This window comes from Engystomops pustulosus, chromosome 7, assembly GCF_040894005.1.
Source record: "Engystomops pustulosus chromosome 7, aEngPut4.maternal, whole genome shotgun sequence".
NCBI lineage: Eukaryota > Metazoa > Chordata > Amphibia > Anura > Leptodactylidae > Engystomops > Engystomops pustulosus.
Genome location: NC_092417.1, coordinates 129,878,827 through 129,897,590, shown reverse-complemented (window position 1 = coordinate 129,897,590; position 18,764 = coordinate 129,878,827). Strand labels below are relative to the sequence as shown.

The 18,764-nt window shown below is 43.5% G+C and overlaps 1 protein-coding gene across 5 annotated transcripts in view; it reads left to right on the top strand.

Moving 5' to 3' along the window:
* Positions 1–407: 407 nt before the first annotated feature.
* Positions 408–18,764, top strand: part of LOC140070832 (capping protein, Arp2/3 and myosin-I linker protein 3-like) — an 813,581-nt gene continuing 795,224 nt past the window's right edge. For all 5 annotated transcript variants that reach the window (XR_011848999.1, XR_011848997.1, XR_011848998.1 and 2 more), the window contains exon 1: positions 408–450. Coding sequence is in view for 2 of the 5 variants with exons in the window: in XM_072117787.1 (XP_071973888.1) it covers positions 411–450 (40 nt within the window). In the remaining 3 variants the exon portion in view is untranslated. The remainder of the gene's footprint in view (positions 451–18,764) is intronic.

The following is an 18,764-nucleotide window of genomic DNA, read 5'->3' as shown; positions in this document are numbered from 1 at the left end:
ATCTTGGATGTATCTTTTCAAGAATGTTCTTCCAGAACTGTGCTGGCTTTTTTTTTTAGATGTTTTTCTTTTTTTGCACTCTAGACACTCTTAAGACATTCTACACTTATGAGTGGCTTGCACCATTCCGTTAACTCTCTGTATTTACTTTCATGCAGTCTTTATGGTTGATACCTACATTTCAGCATTTTTCAAGCATTGTTCAGTCCAGGAAATATGGTTTACATATATATCAATGTACAATGTCATTATCAATTGTGTTATTAATGTTCTAAAACTAAAATCAATATGCTTACTGTGACACAGTTACAGATCAACTGAAAGGGTGGAGTTAGTCTTAAAATGTTGCCTTCCTGTCAGCTACCTTATTTTAACTTGCACTGAAATATTCACATGTGCGGTTGCAAAATATGGAGAGCAGGATGCAGGCTATCAGCTACGACTTACAAGGTGCGTATGTATTTTTAATGTTACATGTATTGTGAAATAGGATATTGTCTGTTACTATTTAATTTTACATTTTTAATGTTTAAACATAGCAGGTCGAATGTTAAATTCACAGAATCATTTCTAGCATGGAAAATGTTTGTACTCAGTTGTGGTTTTGAACTTAGTTCCTTGTAAGCTTTTGCAAGAAGGCCCCTTATTCATATTGTTTCATTTGTCCATATTATTGATCTTTAATGGCTTATTTTGCTTGTATATGTTCCCCGTATGTAGCAAGTGCTGAATAATATATTGCCACTATATGGTTATAGTTTATTTTCTGTTTTTGTAAAATCATCAGTTATTTCATCATAAAGAATAATTATAGAAGCATCCCATGCATTTTTTTTCTAATATAGGCTTATGAAACATAATTATATATTTTCTCAAAAAACGTGGGGCTATATTATTGCAGTTACATTAGTTTTCACTTCAGAAAACTTTCATCATGTGCATCCAGATGTGCTTGACAGATTTATTTACCTTTTTTGTTTCAATCATTTTTATTTGGTTTTTTACCAAGTTAAACATGAAAAATATACAATCATATGGGTATAGAGGCGTTATCTGAAACAGTTGTTGTCATAAAGCGTCACATATTTCCAAACTTAAATGCTTTAAGGATCTTAAATTGCTGTCATTATCTCCATATATATATTGTCCAAATTAACATTGCTAATGCCACTAGTAGCAATATAAAGATATGAGTTTTAAAATCTGTCCATTATGAATACTAGTTACCTCGACCTGAATCACTTATCTGCTCATAGCTTTCCCAACCTTTTCTTAACAACAGGTCTCAACAGAGACCAACAAAGGACTCACAGGGGGTCATGCAGTTGTAATGCTTTTTGGGGAGGTATGAATATGCATTCATCCGTTACCTCTGAGTAATCAGGGGGGTGTACATGACAATTCTTATGTCATCATGAATCAAATTTCTATGTAGTACCCTAAACTCCAATACCTTATTTTCTATTATGATGTTCTCACCGATTCTAGAACTATGAGTTTAACTACTCTAATCCAGGAGCGGTGAGAGTGAGTTCCTACCCGTGTCCACTCCCCTGCGGGGATGGGACTGAAGCCTTCCTGGGTCTTCTATGAGAGACCACCTGCCATTCATCTGTAAGGCTCCGGGGATGTGATAACTTGGTGGTGGTTTCAGGTTCTGTGATCTTTATGCCCCATGCTTGAAGAAGCTTGATCCCTTCGTCTAAGGTCTTGATGGTGCTCACTTTACCATTCCGGCTTATCTGTAGATGAACTGGAAATCCCCACTTATAGGGAGTTGATTTTCTCTCATGGCCAAGGTTATAGGGGTTAGTTGGTGTCTTGCTCGAAGTGTGGCTGCAGATAAATCAATCTATAGAGAAACATTTTGAAAGGGGGGCAACTTCTGCAGTTTGAACGCCTCTGCCATTAGCTTTTCTTTTATGTTGAAAAAATTAATTCTGGCCCACACATCTCAAGGGGTTGATTACCCCTAGGGAGGTCTAGGGAGCCTATGGGCTCTATCAATTTCAAGTTCTTGCTGGGAACTGCTTGGTAGAAGTGCTTTCATTAGGTCTTGCAGGTATCTTGTTAGCTCTGATGGCCCCACAAGTTCTGTTATGCCCCTGAACATTATTTTGTTACAGCGAGACCTGTTTTCAAGGTCCGCCATCTTGCTCTGAATGATCTGTACCTCTTCCTGCAGCTCATAATGGGCATCGAATAAGCTGTTATGCAATGCCACTTTGATTTCTAGGTGGTTAACCCTAGTACCTGTTTGCTCCAATTCCGCCGATATAGGCTTTAAGAGTGAAACAATGTCTGTCTGGAAGGAGCGTCGTAGGACCCCCAGCTTGTGCTTCATTGTCGCCTTTTTCATCACTTTGTCTGTAGCAGGAATCTGCATGAATTCGTCCTGATCTGTGTCTGGAGATCTATACGGCGTCCCTTGGCTGTGAGCCCCTCCATTACCCGGGCTTATGCGTTGCCACTGTTTCTCAGGGCTCTGAGATGGAGACAGGGAACCGGGGAGAATCTCTGGGCCTCTGTTTCCTCCCTGACGCGCTTTCCTGTATTCCCCGCTAATAGAAGAGGCTCCCTTTAACTCACCACTTTCCTCCGACTCTGCCATGCTGCGTTGAGGAGACGTTGGAGTGGATATCGAGCTTCTCGGAGGTGAGTATTGTCCTTTTTCTATATCGGGAGTTTGCGCTGTAGGCTGGGGAGGAGACGACCCGGCCTCGTGGATGAAGGCGCCAAATTGCCTGAGGTCCGATACGGGACTGAAGTAAAAGTCCATCAATTTCTTGGGTTTGGAGACGTTCCTCCTCCTTTTGGTCATTCTTGGTGGGTCCTCCGTGATTGCTGGTTTCGTGTGCCAGTATTTAGCTGCGTCAGAAACTGGAAAGTCGCTAAATGCAGGGTTTGACACAGGAGCTCTCTCCTCACGCTTCCATTCAGCTAGGCTTCCAAGCCACGCCCCTTTATTTAAAAGCGCAAATTCACTCCATTTCTCTCCTAGCATAGGAATAAACTTAGGGACTAGGAACTTAGCGAGGTTTGTGCAACCTTTTAATTAATATCCCTTGAAGACATGAACATCTTATGTGCCACATTTAACAAGCTGTTTAAGCCACTTTAATAAATCTAATGTGCAAAACACATAGAAACAGCTTGTAAGCCCTCTCAAAAACTGTAGTAAGATCCTGCCCCATTTTTCGTAGCCACCCTTTTAGCGATTAAATTATTTGACAAAACATAGAAAAAAAAGTAGATAGTATTTATCTCTGCGCCTTCTACTTTCCATTACACTTCATAGTTTTCCACACTGTTGCAAGCTGTATGTGGTAAGTAAGCAACTGAGCATTGGTGAATATTCTGTGCTTATTCAATAGTGGTATTTTACTCATTTTCTGACTATAATTCATAGGTCTAAAGGCCCATTCAGAAGTGATTAACATCCTATTGATATAGTCAGCTTGCTGACTTATTAACCGTGATAGGAAACATTGTGCGGTATATGTTCCATGAGACGTTTTCAGTGATTAGTACTATTTGTTTTTGTTCTATGATTTTAAGTCAAAGGGGGATATTTATCAGGACCTCTGCGCACCGCCAGTGGCGCAGAGGCCCTGAAATAATCGCAAATGCTAGCTTATTGCTAGCTTTTGCGATTATTTTTCACAATCCGCCACCTTCACGCCAGTGGGGCGTGAAGGGGGGGGGGCGCGGCCGGACTGGAGTGGGCCGGCGCGGGGCGTTACTGTCCCCGCGCCTGCGCACTCGCTGCTGCCGGCGACTTTTCATACGTGAAAAGTCGCCGACGCGACTGGCAGCCCGATACATCAAGAGGCAGAAGCCCCTTCATGTATCGGGCTGCGAATTTGCAGCGGCGGGGCTATCATACGCTGGCGCACGAGCGTAAAATTCTATTGGGCAGTGGATATCACAGGAAATACTACAAAAATGTTGAGAGAGACATTTCACATTTGCTGAACTTTTACAAGAATCAGCCCTTTTTTTGTGTTTGGCTTTTACTCTATACCTACAAAAAAATCGTACTTTTTCATGTTCTGGTGTATGGAAGTTGTTTGAGTTGTAATTTTTTGCAAGAGCTGACATTTTCATTGACACTATTTTGCGACCTAAATACCTTTTGAGATCTGTCACATTTTACCAATAGGTCTACTCGGCAGGTTCAGACCATGTGCCAAAATTCAACACGTGGAGACCTACATTTAAGACACTCTGAAGTAGGAATCCTTCTCACCCAATAGCTGCAACTGGGTGAGGTAGCATTGATGCAGGAAGAAAAACCCTGGTTTATTTTTGGAGTATGGGGAAACATATAACAAGGAATAAAAATTTTACATCTTGCTGCCCCTCCAGTTTGGACATTCATCACTCCAATTGTTACCTGTGACCCCCCCCCCCCCGCCCCCAAAAAAGCTGCTGTAGTTGTAACTTATTTTAACCCCTTCACGCTACGTGCCGTACATTTACGGTGCAGAGGTGTGGGGGTGTATTAAGAGGGTATTGCATTCTTCTCTCTGTGTGTAGAAACATGCACAGACAGTTTACAGTCAGACCTGAAAGCCTGAAAGGGACTGCAGGATTGATCAGGCAGCCATAGGGCACTTGGTAGACCTTGGACTGCCCTGAAGAGGATCAGACCCTCTGGTAAGTGGCACAGGGATGTCCAATCCCTAAGTGGAAGATCCTTGCACATTTTCGATTGTACGTAGTTTGCGTAGTTAAGCGCTGCCTAGTTGAAGTGCACAGAGACTTTACACATGCGCAGTTCGCTGCCGGGGCTCACCACACAGACGCAAGGTTTCTGTGCGGTGAGCCGACTTCATCATGAAACTTGATACGTGGGAGGGGAATTAATTGAATCATCAGCTCCGGGGACCGAGCAGAGAATTATTCTAATGAGGAGGTTGCGTTGCGATTTGAAATGTGGCATCACCCCAGGACTTGAGTAGGACTTTTGGCAGAGAGTCAGGTAATCTATAGAAGGGGATATTATGGGAAAGGAGGGGAGCAGAGCTGTCAATCAGAGTGTCATATAGTGTACTATGAAAGGTCTATTCACACCTGTCACCAGTAAAATTCTAACTTATGGTGACAGGTTCCCCTTAAGTGATCAATAGAAGATGGAAGTTCATTCTTCCATTTCCTAGCTATGAGTAGCTTTGCTGATAATAAAATGTGGCTAATAATGTTGCGTAATGGTTTGGGAACTCAATCAACCCCCAATCCAAGAATTACCAGTGATGGTCTTTGTCTAATAGGCTTTGTCGCAATATTTTAACACAAGTCAAAGACCTCTTTCCAGAAGGGAGTGAGTACCAGGCAACCCTGGGAGGTATGTAGCAACAATCCTTCTCATTTCCCTGAAATGTTGGTGCGTTAAAGGGGTTGCCCACTTTCAGCAAATAATTGATATTGTTTGTGTAAGGAAAAGTTATACAATTTTCCAATATACTTTCTGTATCAATTCTTCACCATTTTCTAGATCTCTGCTCGCTTTGCTTCGATAGAAAGTTTCCCTATTTACTTCCAGTGGATATAATCTGTGCATGTGGTGTGAGTATTTAAGTATTTGCTTGTTTGATGGATTATATTCTGTATAGATTTGATCTCAGTCTAGGATGACTAATACCCAATGGCCAGATCTCTTTTTAATATTGATAGAGAAACATTCCAGCTGTGCCGTTGATTTAATATAAAGCTCTAGCCCTAAACTTGTCACTCTAGCACAGGGGTTGCTGCAGGCCTGGGAAAACATGAGAGTACATGTTCGTACAGGGTAGTGGAGTACAACACTTCTCCCTCTCTTTATTGTGGTTGCAGCTCAATTGTTTGGCTGTGTAGTAAACTGATCCATAATGACATACTGCAGAACTTAATGACTATTAATCGGTCATCAATGAATACAATTCTGGCACAGAAAATGTCATACAAACATTTAATATAGATATTGCTACAAGCTATTCACTGAGAAGAGCACTTTTATGACCTATGTTTTACTGCACAGTATTTACTGAGAAGAGTTCTTTTATGACCCATGTACCACTGCACAATTTACTAGAAAGAACACTTTTATGATCCACATATTATTGCGCGCTTTTCTCTGAGAAGAGTACTTTCATGACCCATGCATTACTGGATGATAGTAACTGACAAAAGTGAATTTACAATCAAAGAATGACTACTGATGATTCATGATTTTTCTACAGCTGAATACTATACAGAGACAGGATTTTACTGGATGATGCAGTAAATGCTAATATTCTTGTCTAGTCTTTCCAAGTATTGCTGTATAATCCTCTATAATCAGTAAAAATATCCCTGCATTATTGCAGTCTATAATTAGCCTAATGCAGATAATAGTGCCTTAATAAGGGCAATTATTAAATATTTCCACCTGTCCCTAATAACAGTAGCCTCCTCTATACACCTAAGTGCCTTATAAAGGGCAATTAAATTTTTTTCAGACTGACTGACACTATGATGAGCATTAGCCTCTCCCTAGCTGTCTTTGTGTGTGATATGTGACCCTGGTATTATACTGTAGAGTCACATGTCCAGCCTGGCCAATACAGAGGACATGCCTATGGTTGCTAAGGGGCTGTTAGTTGCTTGAGAGGTTGCTTCAGCTAGCAGCTTGTTGCTTTTTCCGAAGCAAAGACCTAGGTCCTGAAAAGCAGCACTTGTTCAGTCTCCGGGTCCGAGGATGCCGAACATGTCAAATTCGGTAAAGACCCTAATTGTGTTACCCCATCACTAAAATCATCCGCACAGAAAATTCCTTCCTACATTCTAAGCACACCATAAACCAAACCACAGAGTTACCTCAGTAGATACAATGCCAATTTTGGAACTCTGTACTTGTACATGGAAAGGGGGCTGTATGCATCTGCCCCCACTTCTCCGAAAGCTACTTTAAATAATAGTACTTACGTCTTTAAGACTTTCTTTCTATTGCACTAAAACACTATTCTAAAAAACCCCATTTAAAAAAACTGCCTCAAAATTCTAAATTATCTCCTTTTAAGAAGCATAGGTTTACCACACAAATTAGTTACTAACTAATATTTCCCATAGCTCTTTTATGTTTTTATAGTTTTTAAAATGTCTCAATATTTTATTACGACGTCAGATGGCTTTCAAATTGAACAGTGCTTTTCCGGATTCTCAAGGAGGTTTCAGAATAGACATTTTTGTGGATCTTTTATTTTAATTTTTAAAAATAAGCTTTCTAATATATAAATTATATAAAGTACATACTCGAGTATAAGCCGAGACACCTAATTTTAGCACCAAAAACTGGGAAAACCTATTGACTCGAGTATAAGCCTAGGGTGGGAAATGCATTGGTCACGGCCTCCCACTATATAGACAGCAAGCCCCCAGTAGTATATAGCCAGCCAGCTCCCAATAGTATACAGCGAGCCTGCCCCATGTAGTATACAGCCAGCCTGCCCCATGTAGTATACATCCAGCCTGCCCCATGTAGTATACAGCCAGCCTGCCCCATGTAGTTTACAGCCAGCCTCCTGTAGAATACAGCCAGCCTCCTGTAGTATACATCCAGCCTGCCCCTGTAGTATACAACCAGCCCAGCCAGCCCCCATGTAGTATACAGCCAGCCCAGCCCACTGTAGTATACAGCCAGCCCAGCCCACTGTAGTATACAGCCAGCCTGCCCACTGTATTATACAGTCAGCCAACTGTAGTATACAGACAGCCCAGTCAGCCCACTGTAGTATACAGAGGACGGTGACTCGGGATATATAGCCGGGTACTTGAGTTTTCAAGGTAGTATAGAAGGTGCTCACCTTGTGAGAAACTTGATGTTATGCATAAATTCCCACTCCTGGGGAACGGTCCTTGGTTTTTCCAATCCGGAATTTGCCTGGAATTTGCCTGGAATTTGCCTGGTGTGTAAATATCACTAGCTCCCACAACTCTACATACCCGAAACCATAGGTTCCGGTAAAAGCATATATAGAAAGGTAACAGTGTAAGAGTTATCGTGGGGCGCTATAACAAACACGACCACTTGAGCCCTTGTATGTAGGAGACCTCTAGTGGGGTCATACAAACCACGGTCCAGCCGATATAATGAAGGTTAATTTATTTTAGATCATACCGATCAATATTGAGTAAAATGGTACAAATTAATGGTCCCTTTAACGCGTTTCGGGTCATAGACCCTTTCTCAAAAAACGGACAAGTATATACAAATAAATGCTCTGCCAGAGCCCTTAAATACAACAGAGTATGTTACTTAAACTTCTAGGTTGGTGGACTTCATGGCGCCAACAGGAGAAATTGCAGTTGCGCACTGCCAAAGGCAGTACGCCGAGTGAGCTTATGGTCCACCGCGAATGCGCCAAGTTCGGCTCGCCGGAAGTAGCGTCACCATTGTCATGGTGACATGTCCTCACCAGATCGCCCACCTCGGACTTGTGCAGCAGAAAGTCTTGAGGACTTTCGTTCAGACCACTTGGAACTAGACACTGCATCTTAAATATCCAGAACATCTCCCTTTTCTTTAGATGTTCAAATCTCTGTGGAGTTGTAGGGTCGATGTGTTCTATAGGTGTCAGGCTAAACTCCCTTGGATTACATTTATGATGGGAGGCTGCGTGCCTGGACACACTATGTAGGGCGTATCCGTTTTCAATATTATGCCTGTGATTGTTGAATCTTTCTCTTAATGGTTGTATCGTGCGCCAAATATATTGGAATTTACATGTGCACTCTATTAAATAAACAACATACTTGGAGCTACAATTGAGGAAGGTCTTGATTTGGAACGTCTCCCTAGTTACATTTGACATGAAGGTGGTTCGTCTATGGCTTATTGAATCACAACACTTGCACCTTACATGACCACATCTGAAACTACCTACAGTTTTTGGAAAAAATGAAACTTGAACATTTTTACTTTTTTCGGCTCATAAACGACTTGGTGCAAGTATATTCTTCAAGGTACGCGATCTTCTAAACGTTAGGCGGGGATTTTTTGGTATAGTATCTTTTAGATATGGATCGTGTGTCAACACTTCCCAGTGTTTCTTCAGTATACTACGTATTTTTTGACTATCGCTTGAAAAAGTGGTAATAAAGTTAATATCACTCCCATCGGTGGTAGAATCCCTATTACCTGGTTGTGGGCAATTTTCCTGGCTAAGTGCTGCTGCCCTTTTCTGTGCAGTTTGTATAAGGTTTAGACTGACACCTATAGAACACATTGACCCTACAACTCCACAGAGATTTGAACATCTAAAGAAAAGGGAGATGTTCTGGATATTTAAGATGCAGTGTCTAGTTCCAAGTGGTCTGAACGAAAGTCTTGAGAGCATATTCTGAAAAGCCCCCCCCCCCCTTTTTTTTCCTTTGGTTTAGATATTTTAGATATTTTAGATATTTTATATACTATATTCTATGCACTACATTTTAGACTTATATAATATACAATAACCTTTTTTATATTTCTATCTATATCTTGTGGTTCTTCTTATATAATTATTTATTTATGCAAATTTATTATATGTAAAATATGGGTTATCTGCGAATAACAGAACAGGTTATGTTGTAATCTATGGAATCATCTGATGTCAGTGTAAAAAGAGTGCACTTATTTGGTCAAGTTGGCCCCTGTAAGTGCCCATGGAATTGAAGAGTGAAGCGATTCTAAGAGCGGCGGTTGTCATGTGCGTGTCATACTTAAACACAGCATTGTTTGAAGACCAACCCACGCTCCCTACGCATATTTAAGCATGGCATCAACGTTCCACAGCACCCTACAGGCTCCCTGCAGCCAGGAAATGCCTGTTTTCTAACGTAATTTGTCATGATTCTATTCGGGTCCGAACAAATTTATTCTAAAAATTCAGCGATTCAGGTCGAACAGATTTCAACAAATTTGCGGAAACCCCCCAAAGGAATGGAGAGGGTGTTGCCAGTAATTTTGCATTGACGTCACTGATCATTTTGCCCTTCATCTATCAGTGTCCGCTTTCAATTGGTCAATAATCCCTCAGTATTGCTAAAGCCAAAAACAAACAGGAGTTGATACAAAACAGAGATGACCAGTAAATGGGATATTTGCATGTCCTCTGTGTTCTGTATCCACTCCTGCTTTTGTCTATCAATCCTGAGGCTTTTCATTCCTTCTGACAGATGAAATGAAGGGAAACCAAACATAGTGGCAACATCATAGAGTGGAGGAGGGTGAAAACAGCATTATTAAAATCCAGGGAGACAGCGGTCAATTGGCAGCAGCATGAGTAGGCCGCAGAGTGGCACAATGACAAATTATGGAGGTGGCGGAAACATGGTAGGCCACAGAGTGGCACAATGACAGAGTGTGAAGGTGGCGGCAGCAACATTAGGTCAGAGAGTGGCACAATGACAAATTCTTTAGGTGGCAGCAACATGGTAGGCCACAGTGTGGCACAATGATGAAGTTTGAAATGAATTTGAAGTTGAAATGTTTAATTTAAATATGAATTTGAAGATTAGAGACGCCACATGCATAATATATTACAATTTTTCTGAAAATATTATGTCTTTGCCAAAAAAGAACTGGAACGGTGACACCAGCAGCAGCAGCATGAGGTCAGAGAGTGGCATGATGATAAATTCTTTAGCTGGCTGCAACATGGGAGGCCACATTGTGGCACAATGCCAAAGTTTGAAATTAATTTGGAGTTGACATTTTTAATTTAAATTTGAAGATTATAGACGCCACATTCATCGTTCATTACAATCTCCCTGAAAATATTATGTCTTGCCAAAAAAGAACTGCAAAGGTAGCATCAGTAGCAGCAGCAGCATGAGGTCAGAGAGTGGCACGATGATAAATAGTTTAGCTGGCTGCAACATGGGAGGCCACATTGTGGCACAATGACAAGGTTTGAAATGAATTTGGAGTTGAAATTTTTAATTTAAATTTGAAAATTAGGATGGGGCGTGGCCTGTGCGCTGATGTGAGCGGACATGTGCGAGAGGAGCTCACGCTTGCAGTTCCCTTATTACCCTGCATTTTGGCCCGATTCGGGGGTATAAGAGCTTACCAGGCACCGGTCGCAGTCACGGAGCCTGCCGGCGACAAAATCCGGGCTTCTGAGCGGAGCATGATGTGCTACTGCTCCCGAAAGCTGAAGTCGGGGAAGAGCAGCGTGGCGGGCAATATGGCGGCGGAGCGCCGCACTAAAGATAAGATGGCGGAGATAGCTGCCCGTCTGGGAAAGTATACCAGAGACGGGGATGCTGCTATAAGGACCCCCGAGAAGACGCTACACCGCGAGGATGTCCCAGTCACACCATGCCTGGTGGTGCAGGCTGATATCCATGCTGAGGGGACGCAGGTGGAAAGCATGGAGCACTCGTCTGCAGAGAGTGAGGAGGAAGACCTGCCGGAGGCTGCCTCTACAGGAATCTCTGAGCTCCTTAGAACACCGGAGCCACGATGCCAGTCAACTAACTTGGAAGACACGGCAGGAGAGGTGAGCCAGACTGATAAAGAACCCACACTGAGGGATGTATTAATGGCAGTTACGTCCTGTAAAGCTGACCTGGCCAAACAATTGGGAGGCCTCACCGAAGAGGTTGTAATGATCCGCCATGACATGCATAAGGTCAGAGAGAGGGTGAAGGAGGTGGAAGACCAGCTTTCCCCTATGACAAGAGATATGAGAAGAGTTATATCCACTACCCAAACCCTCATGTCTAAAGCTGACGATCTAGAAAACAGGCTTCGCAGGAACAACGTAAGAATAGTGGGAGTTCCGGAGAAGTCTGAGGGAAAGAATCCTGTAGACTTTTTCGAAAAATGGCTGAGAGAGGTATGTGGCCCTGATGTCCTCTCACCGTTCTTTGCAATTGAAAGAGCGCACCGAGTACCTACCCGTCCATTACCGCCGGGCACTCCACCAAGATCTATTCTCATCAAACTTCTACACTATAAGGACAGAGATACTGTTCTCCGCAGAGCAAGAGAGCTCAAAGATATATCCCTGGACGGGAAAAGAATCTCATTCTATCCGGACTTTTCTACAGAAGTTCAGAAAAAAGGGCACAATTCACTGATGTGAAACGCCGACTGAGAGAGGCGAATGTGATCTATTCTATGTTGCACCCAGCACGGTTGCGTGTTGTAGCACAAGGAACAACACACTTCTTCGAAGCACCCAAGGATGCCATGGAGTGGATGGATGCACAAGGCAACAGGATTCGAGCCGAACGCCGTGGATCACCAGAACACTGATTCTTTGTCCTACCTCGTTGAGAGATAAGTTTAAAATATGGGCCAAAATGAACGTTTACCTGAGTCAAGTAGCGGGACTATTCTTGTTATTTGTACAATTGCTAGTTTCATTGTAGGACTGCAAGAAAAGGGAGACACTCCTACCCCGACTCCTACCTTCGGTGGGAAATGTCGAATGTGTCTATGTTTTTCTGTTGTTCCCTCATGGGAGTTAACGGTTCTTCTTCTTATTGTTAAATTATGTTTGGGGGGTAAGGGAAGGGGGGAGGGATCCAGACTGAGATATTGTGAGACACAATGGAGTATACTTGCACTACCATCTATGCAAGGGAAAAGTAACCTGAGTTCATGGGGGTATGGCTAAGGTTAACGTATTGGCGTGGAACGTCAGGGGCACAGGAGACGCTAATAAAAGATATGCGATTTATAGGTCTCTGCTAAGCCTACAACCCGCAATACTATGCCTCTCTGAGACGCATCTAGTAAAGGAAAACATCCCCCTTTTAAATAGAACATGGGTGGGACATCAATACCACTCAGTCTACTCCACACATGCGAGAGGAGTTAGCATTTTAGTGCATCGTAATATACCATTTGTATGTGAAAGGCAAGTGACAGATCAGGAGGGCAGGTATATATGTCTACAGTGTTCTATATATGGAATCAAATGTATAATTGCCGCAGTATATGTTCCCCCCCCCATACTCTAACATGGTTATTAAAAAAGTTATCTCATTCATGGCCGGGTCCTCGGCGATGCCGTTGTTGATAATTGGAGATTTTAATAATTACTTACACCCCTTCTGGGATAAGTTTCACACTGGCACCATCGCGGAGTCGGCCTCACAGACCATGTTGGCACGATTGCTAGCTGAAGTGGGTTTGTGTGATATTTGGAGGGAAAGGAATGTGGGGGTTAGGCAATATTCCTGCTATGCGGCCTCTCATCGCTCCCTATCCAGGATAGATCTGGCGCTGGGTACACAATCTCTCCTCCCCTTTGTTGCAGACACTAAATATATGGCTCGAAGTATATCTGACCATTCCCCGCTTTTGGTTTCCCTGATCTTACGTCCAGAAGTGGGACCTAGAGGAGGTTACTGGAAAGTCAATCCATATTGGCTCCAGATTGTGGGGGGCATTATCCCGGAGGCTTTACAGAGATATTTTGACACAAATGATGGGTCTGTCTCAGAGAATGCTAACTGGGACTCCATGAAAGCACATATAAGGGGGACCTTACACCAGGCTATAATTAAACATAAGACTAAATCGAGAGTCCTGCATTTGACACTGATAAATAGGGTGACGGAGACCGAGGGCAAATACATTTCTGACCCATCAGATGACCACCTGAAAGCATGGACGGAGGCCCAAACCACATATAGAGACCATATGTTGAGCACCGCTGCTAACAAAAGGTATTTCATGAAACAGAGGTATTTTGAGGAGGGAGAGGCAACAGGACATCTTTTGGCAACCATAGTTCGGGCACAGCAGGGAATGGGAAATGTTACTTATTTGGAGAAGGGGGATGGGTCTAGAGTGACCAGGGACAGAGAGATACTGGACGTCTTCTATACATACTATAAACACTTATACATGTCCACTATTAAAGACACCTGGGAGGACATGATGCAATATGTAGAATCCCTGCCCGTTAAAAAGCTTTCTAGCATAGCAAGACAGACCATGGATTCCCCTATAACCCTTGAAGAACTAGAGACCGCGACAGGGTCTATGCACAACGAGAAGGCCCCGGGGATGGACGGACTCCCAGCGGAGCTATATAAGACCCATGGAGATATTCTCCTTCCCAGATTGCTATCTATACTGGAGCAGGCATATGAGACAGGCAGACTACCCAATTCCATGCTAGATGCCGTAATAGTGGTAATTCCCAAGAAGGGAAAAGACCCTGCTAATCCGGAATCATATAGACCCATTTCTTTATTGCCTGTAGACGTTAAAATATTTGCTAAAGTCCTAGCTAGGAGATTAAATATGGTAATAACCGAGGTTATACACCCTGACCAAACAGGGAGCCACATCCATTAATTAAAGGAGGCTGTTTCTGAACTTGCAACTTTCAGAAAAGGGAGTTGGCGAAAGGGCAGTCCTCTCGCTCGACGCTGCCAAAGCCTTTGACAGCGTCGAGTGGAGATATTTATGGGCTGTCCTGGATGTGATGGGCTTTGGACCTAGATTTATAGCCTATGTTAAATTGCTATACTCCTCCCCTAGAGCCCGGGTGAGAGCGAACGGTTGCTTGTCAGAGCCCTTTTATTTAAACAGTGGTACGAGGCAGGGTTGCCCCCTATCTCCCCTCCTGTTCGCCCTGGCTATTGAGCCGCTGGCGGGTCTGATCAGACAATCACCGGACATTGTGGGGTTTAAGAGAGGGAGGGTAAAAGAGCGTGTATCTTTATACGCAGGTGACATGCTTTTATACTTGGGAGATGTGGAGGCCTCCCTGATACCTGCCATGGACATAATCCGAACATTCGTCCAGAAATCAGGGCTTAAGATTAACTGGGGAAAGTCTGTGCTACTACCGGTTGATACAATCCCGGACTCTCTTAACTTGGAGGACACACATATTAAACCAGTACAGTCCTTTAAATACCTAGGAGTGATAGTCTCCGCAAACTCTAAGGAATATGTCTCACTTAATGTAGATCTGCTACTGGAAAAAACCAAGACTAAAGTCCAGGCATGGAATAAACTTTCACTGTCTATTGTGGGGAGATGTAATCTGATTAAAATGATTTTAATGCCCCAATGGTTATACATACTCCATAACGCTCCCATCTGGATTCCACTGAAGATATTTAGGAAATTGGATGGGATATTCAGAACTTTGATCTGGAGAGGGAAACACCCCCGTATTAGGCTGGAGACGTTACAGAGAGGGAAAGAGGATGGGGGATTGGCACTCCCCAATCCTTGGCTTTATTACTTGGCCTCACAATTGCAACATCTAAAAGGTTGGCATAGAGAGGAGGGACTGGGCTCAGCCGGGAGGCTGATTAGTGAAGGTTCACCATGGGGCATTCCGATGTACGTAGTAGAAGTAATGGAGAATCACAAACAATGGAAAGATGCACCGACGATACAGCTGATATACAAGGTGTGGGACAGAGGCAAAAAATGCGTAGGGTTTTCGGGCTACACTAAGTATTTTCCAGTATGGCACAATAACGCTTTTCCGGAATTTAAAAAGCTAGAAGGGATTAATACGTGGATAATGGCAGGTGTGGTGACGATCTATCAGTTCTTAGAGGATGGAAAGCTCAAGTCGTTTGAGCAATTACAAGAACAATTTAACATTCCCCATCGCGCCTTCTATCAGTATCTCCAGCTACGACATGCGTGGTCAATGCAGTTTAAAGAGGAGGACCCGTCAGTTGGGGCTCTCTCCTTTTTGGGATTATTGGAGCGCTCTGATAGTAAGAGGGGTCTTATCTCAACGTTATATAGTTTGTTGTTATCCAAACATCTGGAAAATTACCCCATTCAGGCTAGATATAAGTGGGAAATAGATGTGGGGCAGTTATCAGATGACCAATGGAATGCCATATTAGAAATGACCCCACAGCTGTCTCTTTCTGAGTCACATAGATACTCACAGTCAGAAGTAAAAACAGAAACGGTGCGGGCACAGTCAGTCTTGAATCGAACAATATGTCACGGCTAGGAAGGTAGTGGGGAGGTGAGGGTATGGCAGCAATCACTGTGGTCGTGCTTCAGCTTTGGAGAGCAGTCCAAGCGTCCAAATGCATATAAAGAAGAAAGAAGCAGCACTCACCAGTATCGTGAAAATATTATTCTTTATTCACAGCAAGTGGTACACAGGGAGGCACGCAGTGCCGCTAAGTCAGCGAATGGGCCGTTTCGCGCCGCTCGGCGCTTTCTCAAGGCAGTGACGCGTCGTCATGGTGACTATAAACAAAACAATCTAAAAAGTAAGTACTGTAGATAATATGAGAATTACTCCTCAAGTGCCTGCAATTTGGCGATATGGATAGGATGTCAGTACTAAGACTGATACACCTAGCTTTTGCCGTAAAGAAATGGCGCTTGCCGAAGCGGGTATAAGAGGAGAAAATCGAGGATGATAAAGATAAGTAGAGAAAGGGAGGGAGAGGGGGAGGGAGGGGGAGGGGGGAAGAGGGGGAGGAGGGAAAGATAGGTGGGAAGGGAAAAGTAGGAGGGAGAGAGAGAAAGAAAAAAGAGATGAGGAAAGATATAATAAGAGAGGTGAATAATGCTTAAAGAAGGCAGATACAGTGTCTTACTGGTGGATAAAATATGGGTGTGTGTTGCACACATCCCCATCATAAAAAATCACATAATGAGGAGACATATTAAGAGTTTTCCATATACACATGAAATTAGGGAGAAATCATCATTTTATATTACAAGAACACTTTAAGTTCATTGCGGTCATTCAGACCAGAAGGAGGTGATCGTTCCCTCCACCTTTTGCGACGAGAAAGTAGGTGCATTATGAGATTTGGGGCCATGGGACCCTCTGGTCTGAATGACCGCAATGAACTTAAAGTGTTCTTGTAATATAAAATGATGATTTCTCCCTAATTTCATGTGTATATGGAAAACTCTTAATATGTCTCCTCATTATGTGATTTTTTATGATGGGGATGTGTGCAAAACACACCCATATTTTATCCACCAGTAAGACACTGTGGGGGTCATTTATTAAGGGCCCGATTCGCGTTTTCCCGACGTGTTACCCGAATATTTCCGATTTGCGCCGCTTGTACATGAATTGCCCCGGGTTTTTGGCGCACGCGATCGGATTGTGGCGCATCGGGGCCGGTATGCGCGCGACAGAAATCGGGGGGCGTGGCCGAACGAAAACCCGACGTATTCGGAAAAACCGCCGCATTTAAAAACCGAAATGTGTCGCATAAGGACCGCTTACCTTCACCTGGTCCAGCTCGGTGCATTCCGGCGCGATGAGTTTACTTTCAGCGCAGCAGCGCCACCTGGTGGACGGCGGAAGAACTACCTTATTAAATCCCGGCCGGACCCGAATCCAGAGCGGAGAAGCCGCCGCTGGAACGCGAATGGACCGGGTAAGTAAATTTGCCCCTGTATCTGCCTTCTTTAAGCATTATTCACCTCTCTTATTATATCTTTCCTTATCTCTTTTTTCTTTCTCTCTCTCCCTCCTACTTTTCCCTTCCCACCTATCTTTCCCTCCTCCCCCTCTTCCCCCCCCCCCTCCCCCCCCCCCCCCCTCCCTCCCTCCCCCTCTCCCTCCCTTTCTCTACTTATCTTTTTCATCCTCGATTTTCTCCTCTTATACCCGCTTCGGCAAGCGCCATTTCTTTACGGCAAAAGCTAGGTGTATCAGTCTTAGTACTGACATCCTATCCATATCGCCAAATTGCAGGCACTTGAGGAGTAATTCTCATATTATCTACAGTACTTACTTTTTAGATTGTTTTGTTTATAGTCACCATGACGACGCGTGCCCGCCTTCCACTTCATATCCGGTGGATACGCGTGCATGCGCAGTCACTGCCTTGAGAAAGCGCCGAGCGGCGTGAAACGGCCCGTTGGCTGACTTAGCGGCACTGCGTGCCTCCCTGTGTACCAATTGCTGTGAATAAAGAAGAATATTTTCACGATACTGGTGAGTGCTGCTTCTTTCTTCTTTATATGCACATAGATACTCACAACTTTTGTTAATTCACAGAGCATACAGGTCGCCTGTCCTTCTCCGGAAAATTGGGGCTTGGGACAATGCGAATTGCCCCAAGTGTGGCATAGATGATGCTGGTTTTATGCACATGTTTTGGGGGTGTACTAAACTGGGAGAGTACTGGACTGACGTACTGGCACTAATCAGAGAAGTGTATTCTCTGACCCTTCAACCCTCCCCTGTGACCTGTGTGCTGGGTTATTTGGATGAGGTCTGCGATGTCAGACCGGTTAAGATGGCCATAGCACGCATATTATATCAGGCTCGCAAACTTATTGCAGAACATTGGATCCAGCCTACTGTCCCTTCTTCTGCGGAACTACGCAGCAGATTAAACAACTATATCAGACTAGAACGAGCAGTATACAAAAAGAGAAATGCAATAAAGAAATTTGATACCATCTGGGGAAAGTGGATGGATACTCCTGGGCTACCGTCAGGTGCACTATTGGCAGACGCTTTACTGCATATGTAGGGGTATAAAAGGTACAGAAAGAATGTTACTGTGGTGAACCTGTTACTGGAAAAAGCTACACTTTAGAGTTCAGTGCCTGAATATTGAGATGAGTGAATATCTTAACGCATAGTGGTTAACCCTATATCTCAGTCTGAGCGGGAGGGGGGGGGGGGAGGAGGGTCGGGTGAGGGAGGTGTTTGTGTTTTTTTTTTTAATGTTTGTATGTTAAAATCGGTAAAAATTTTCCTACTGTATTAACGCTGCCTATGTGTAGTTATGTCTGTACTGCATTTGTGTACTGAAAATGGAAA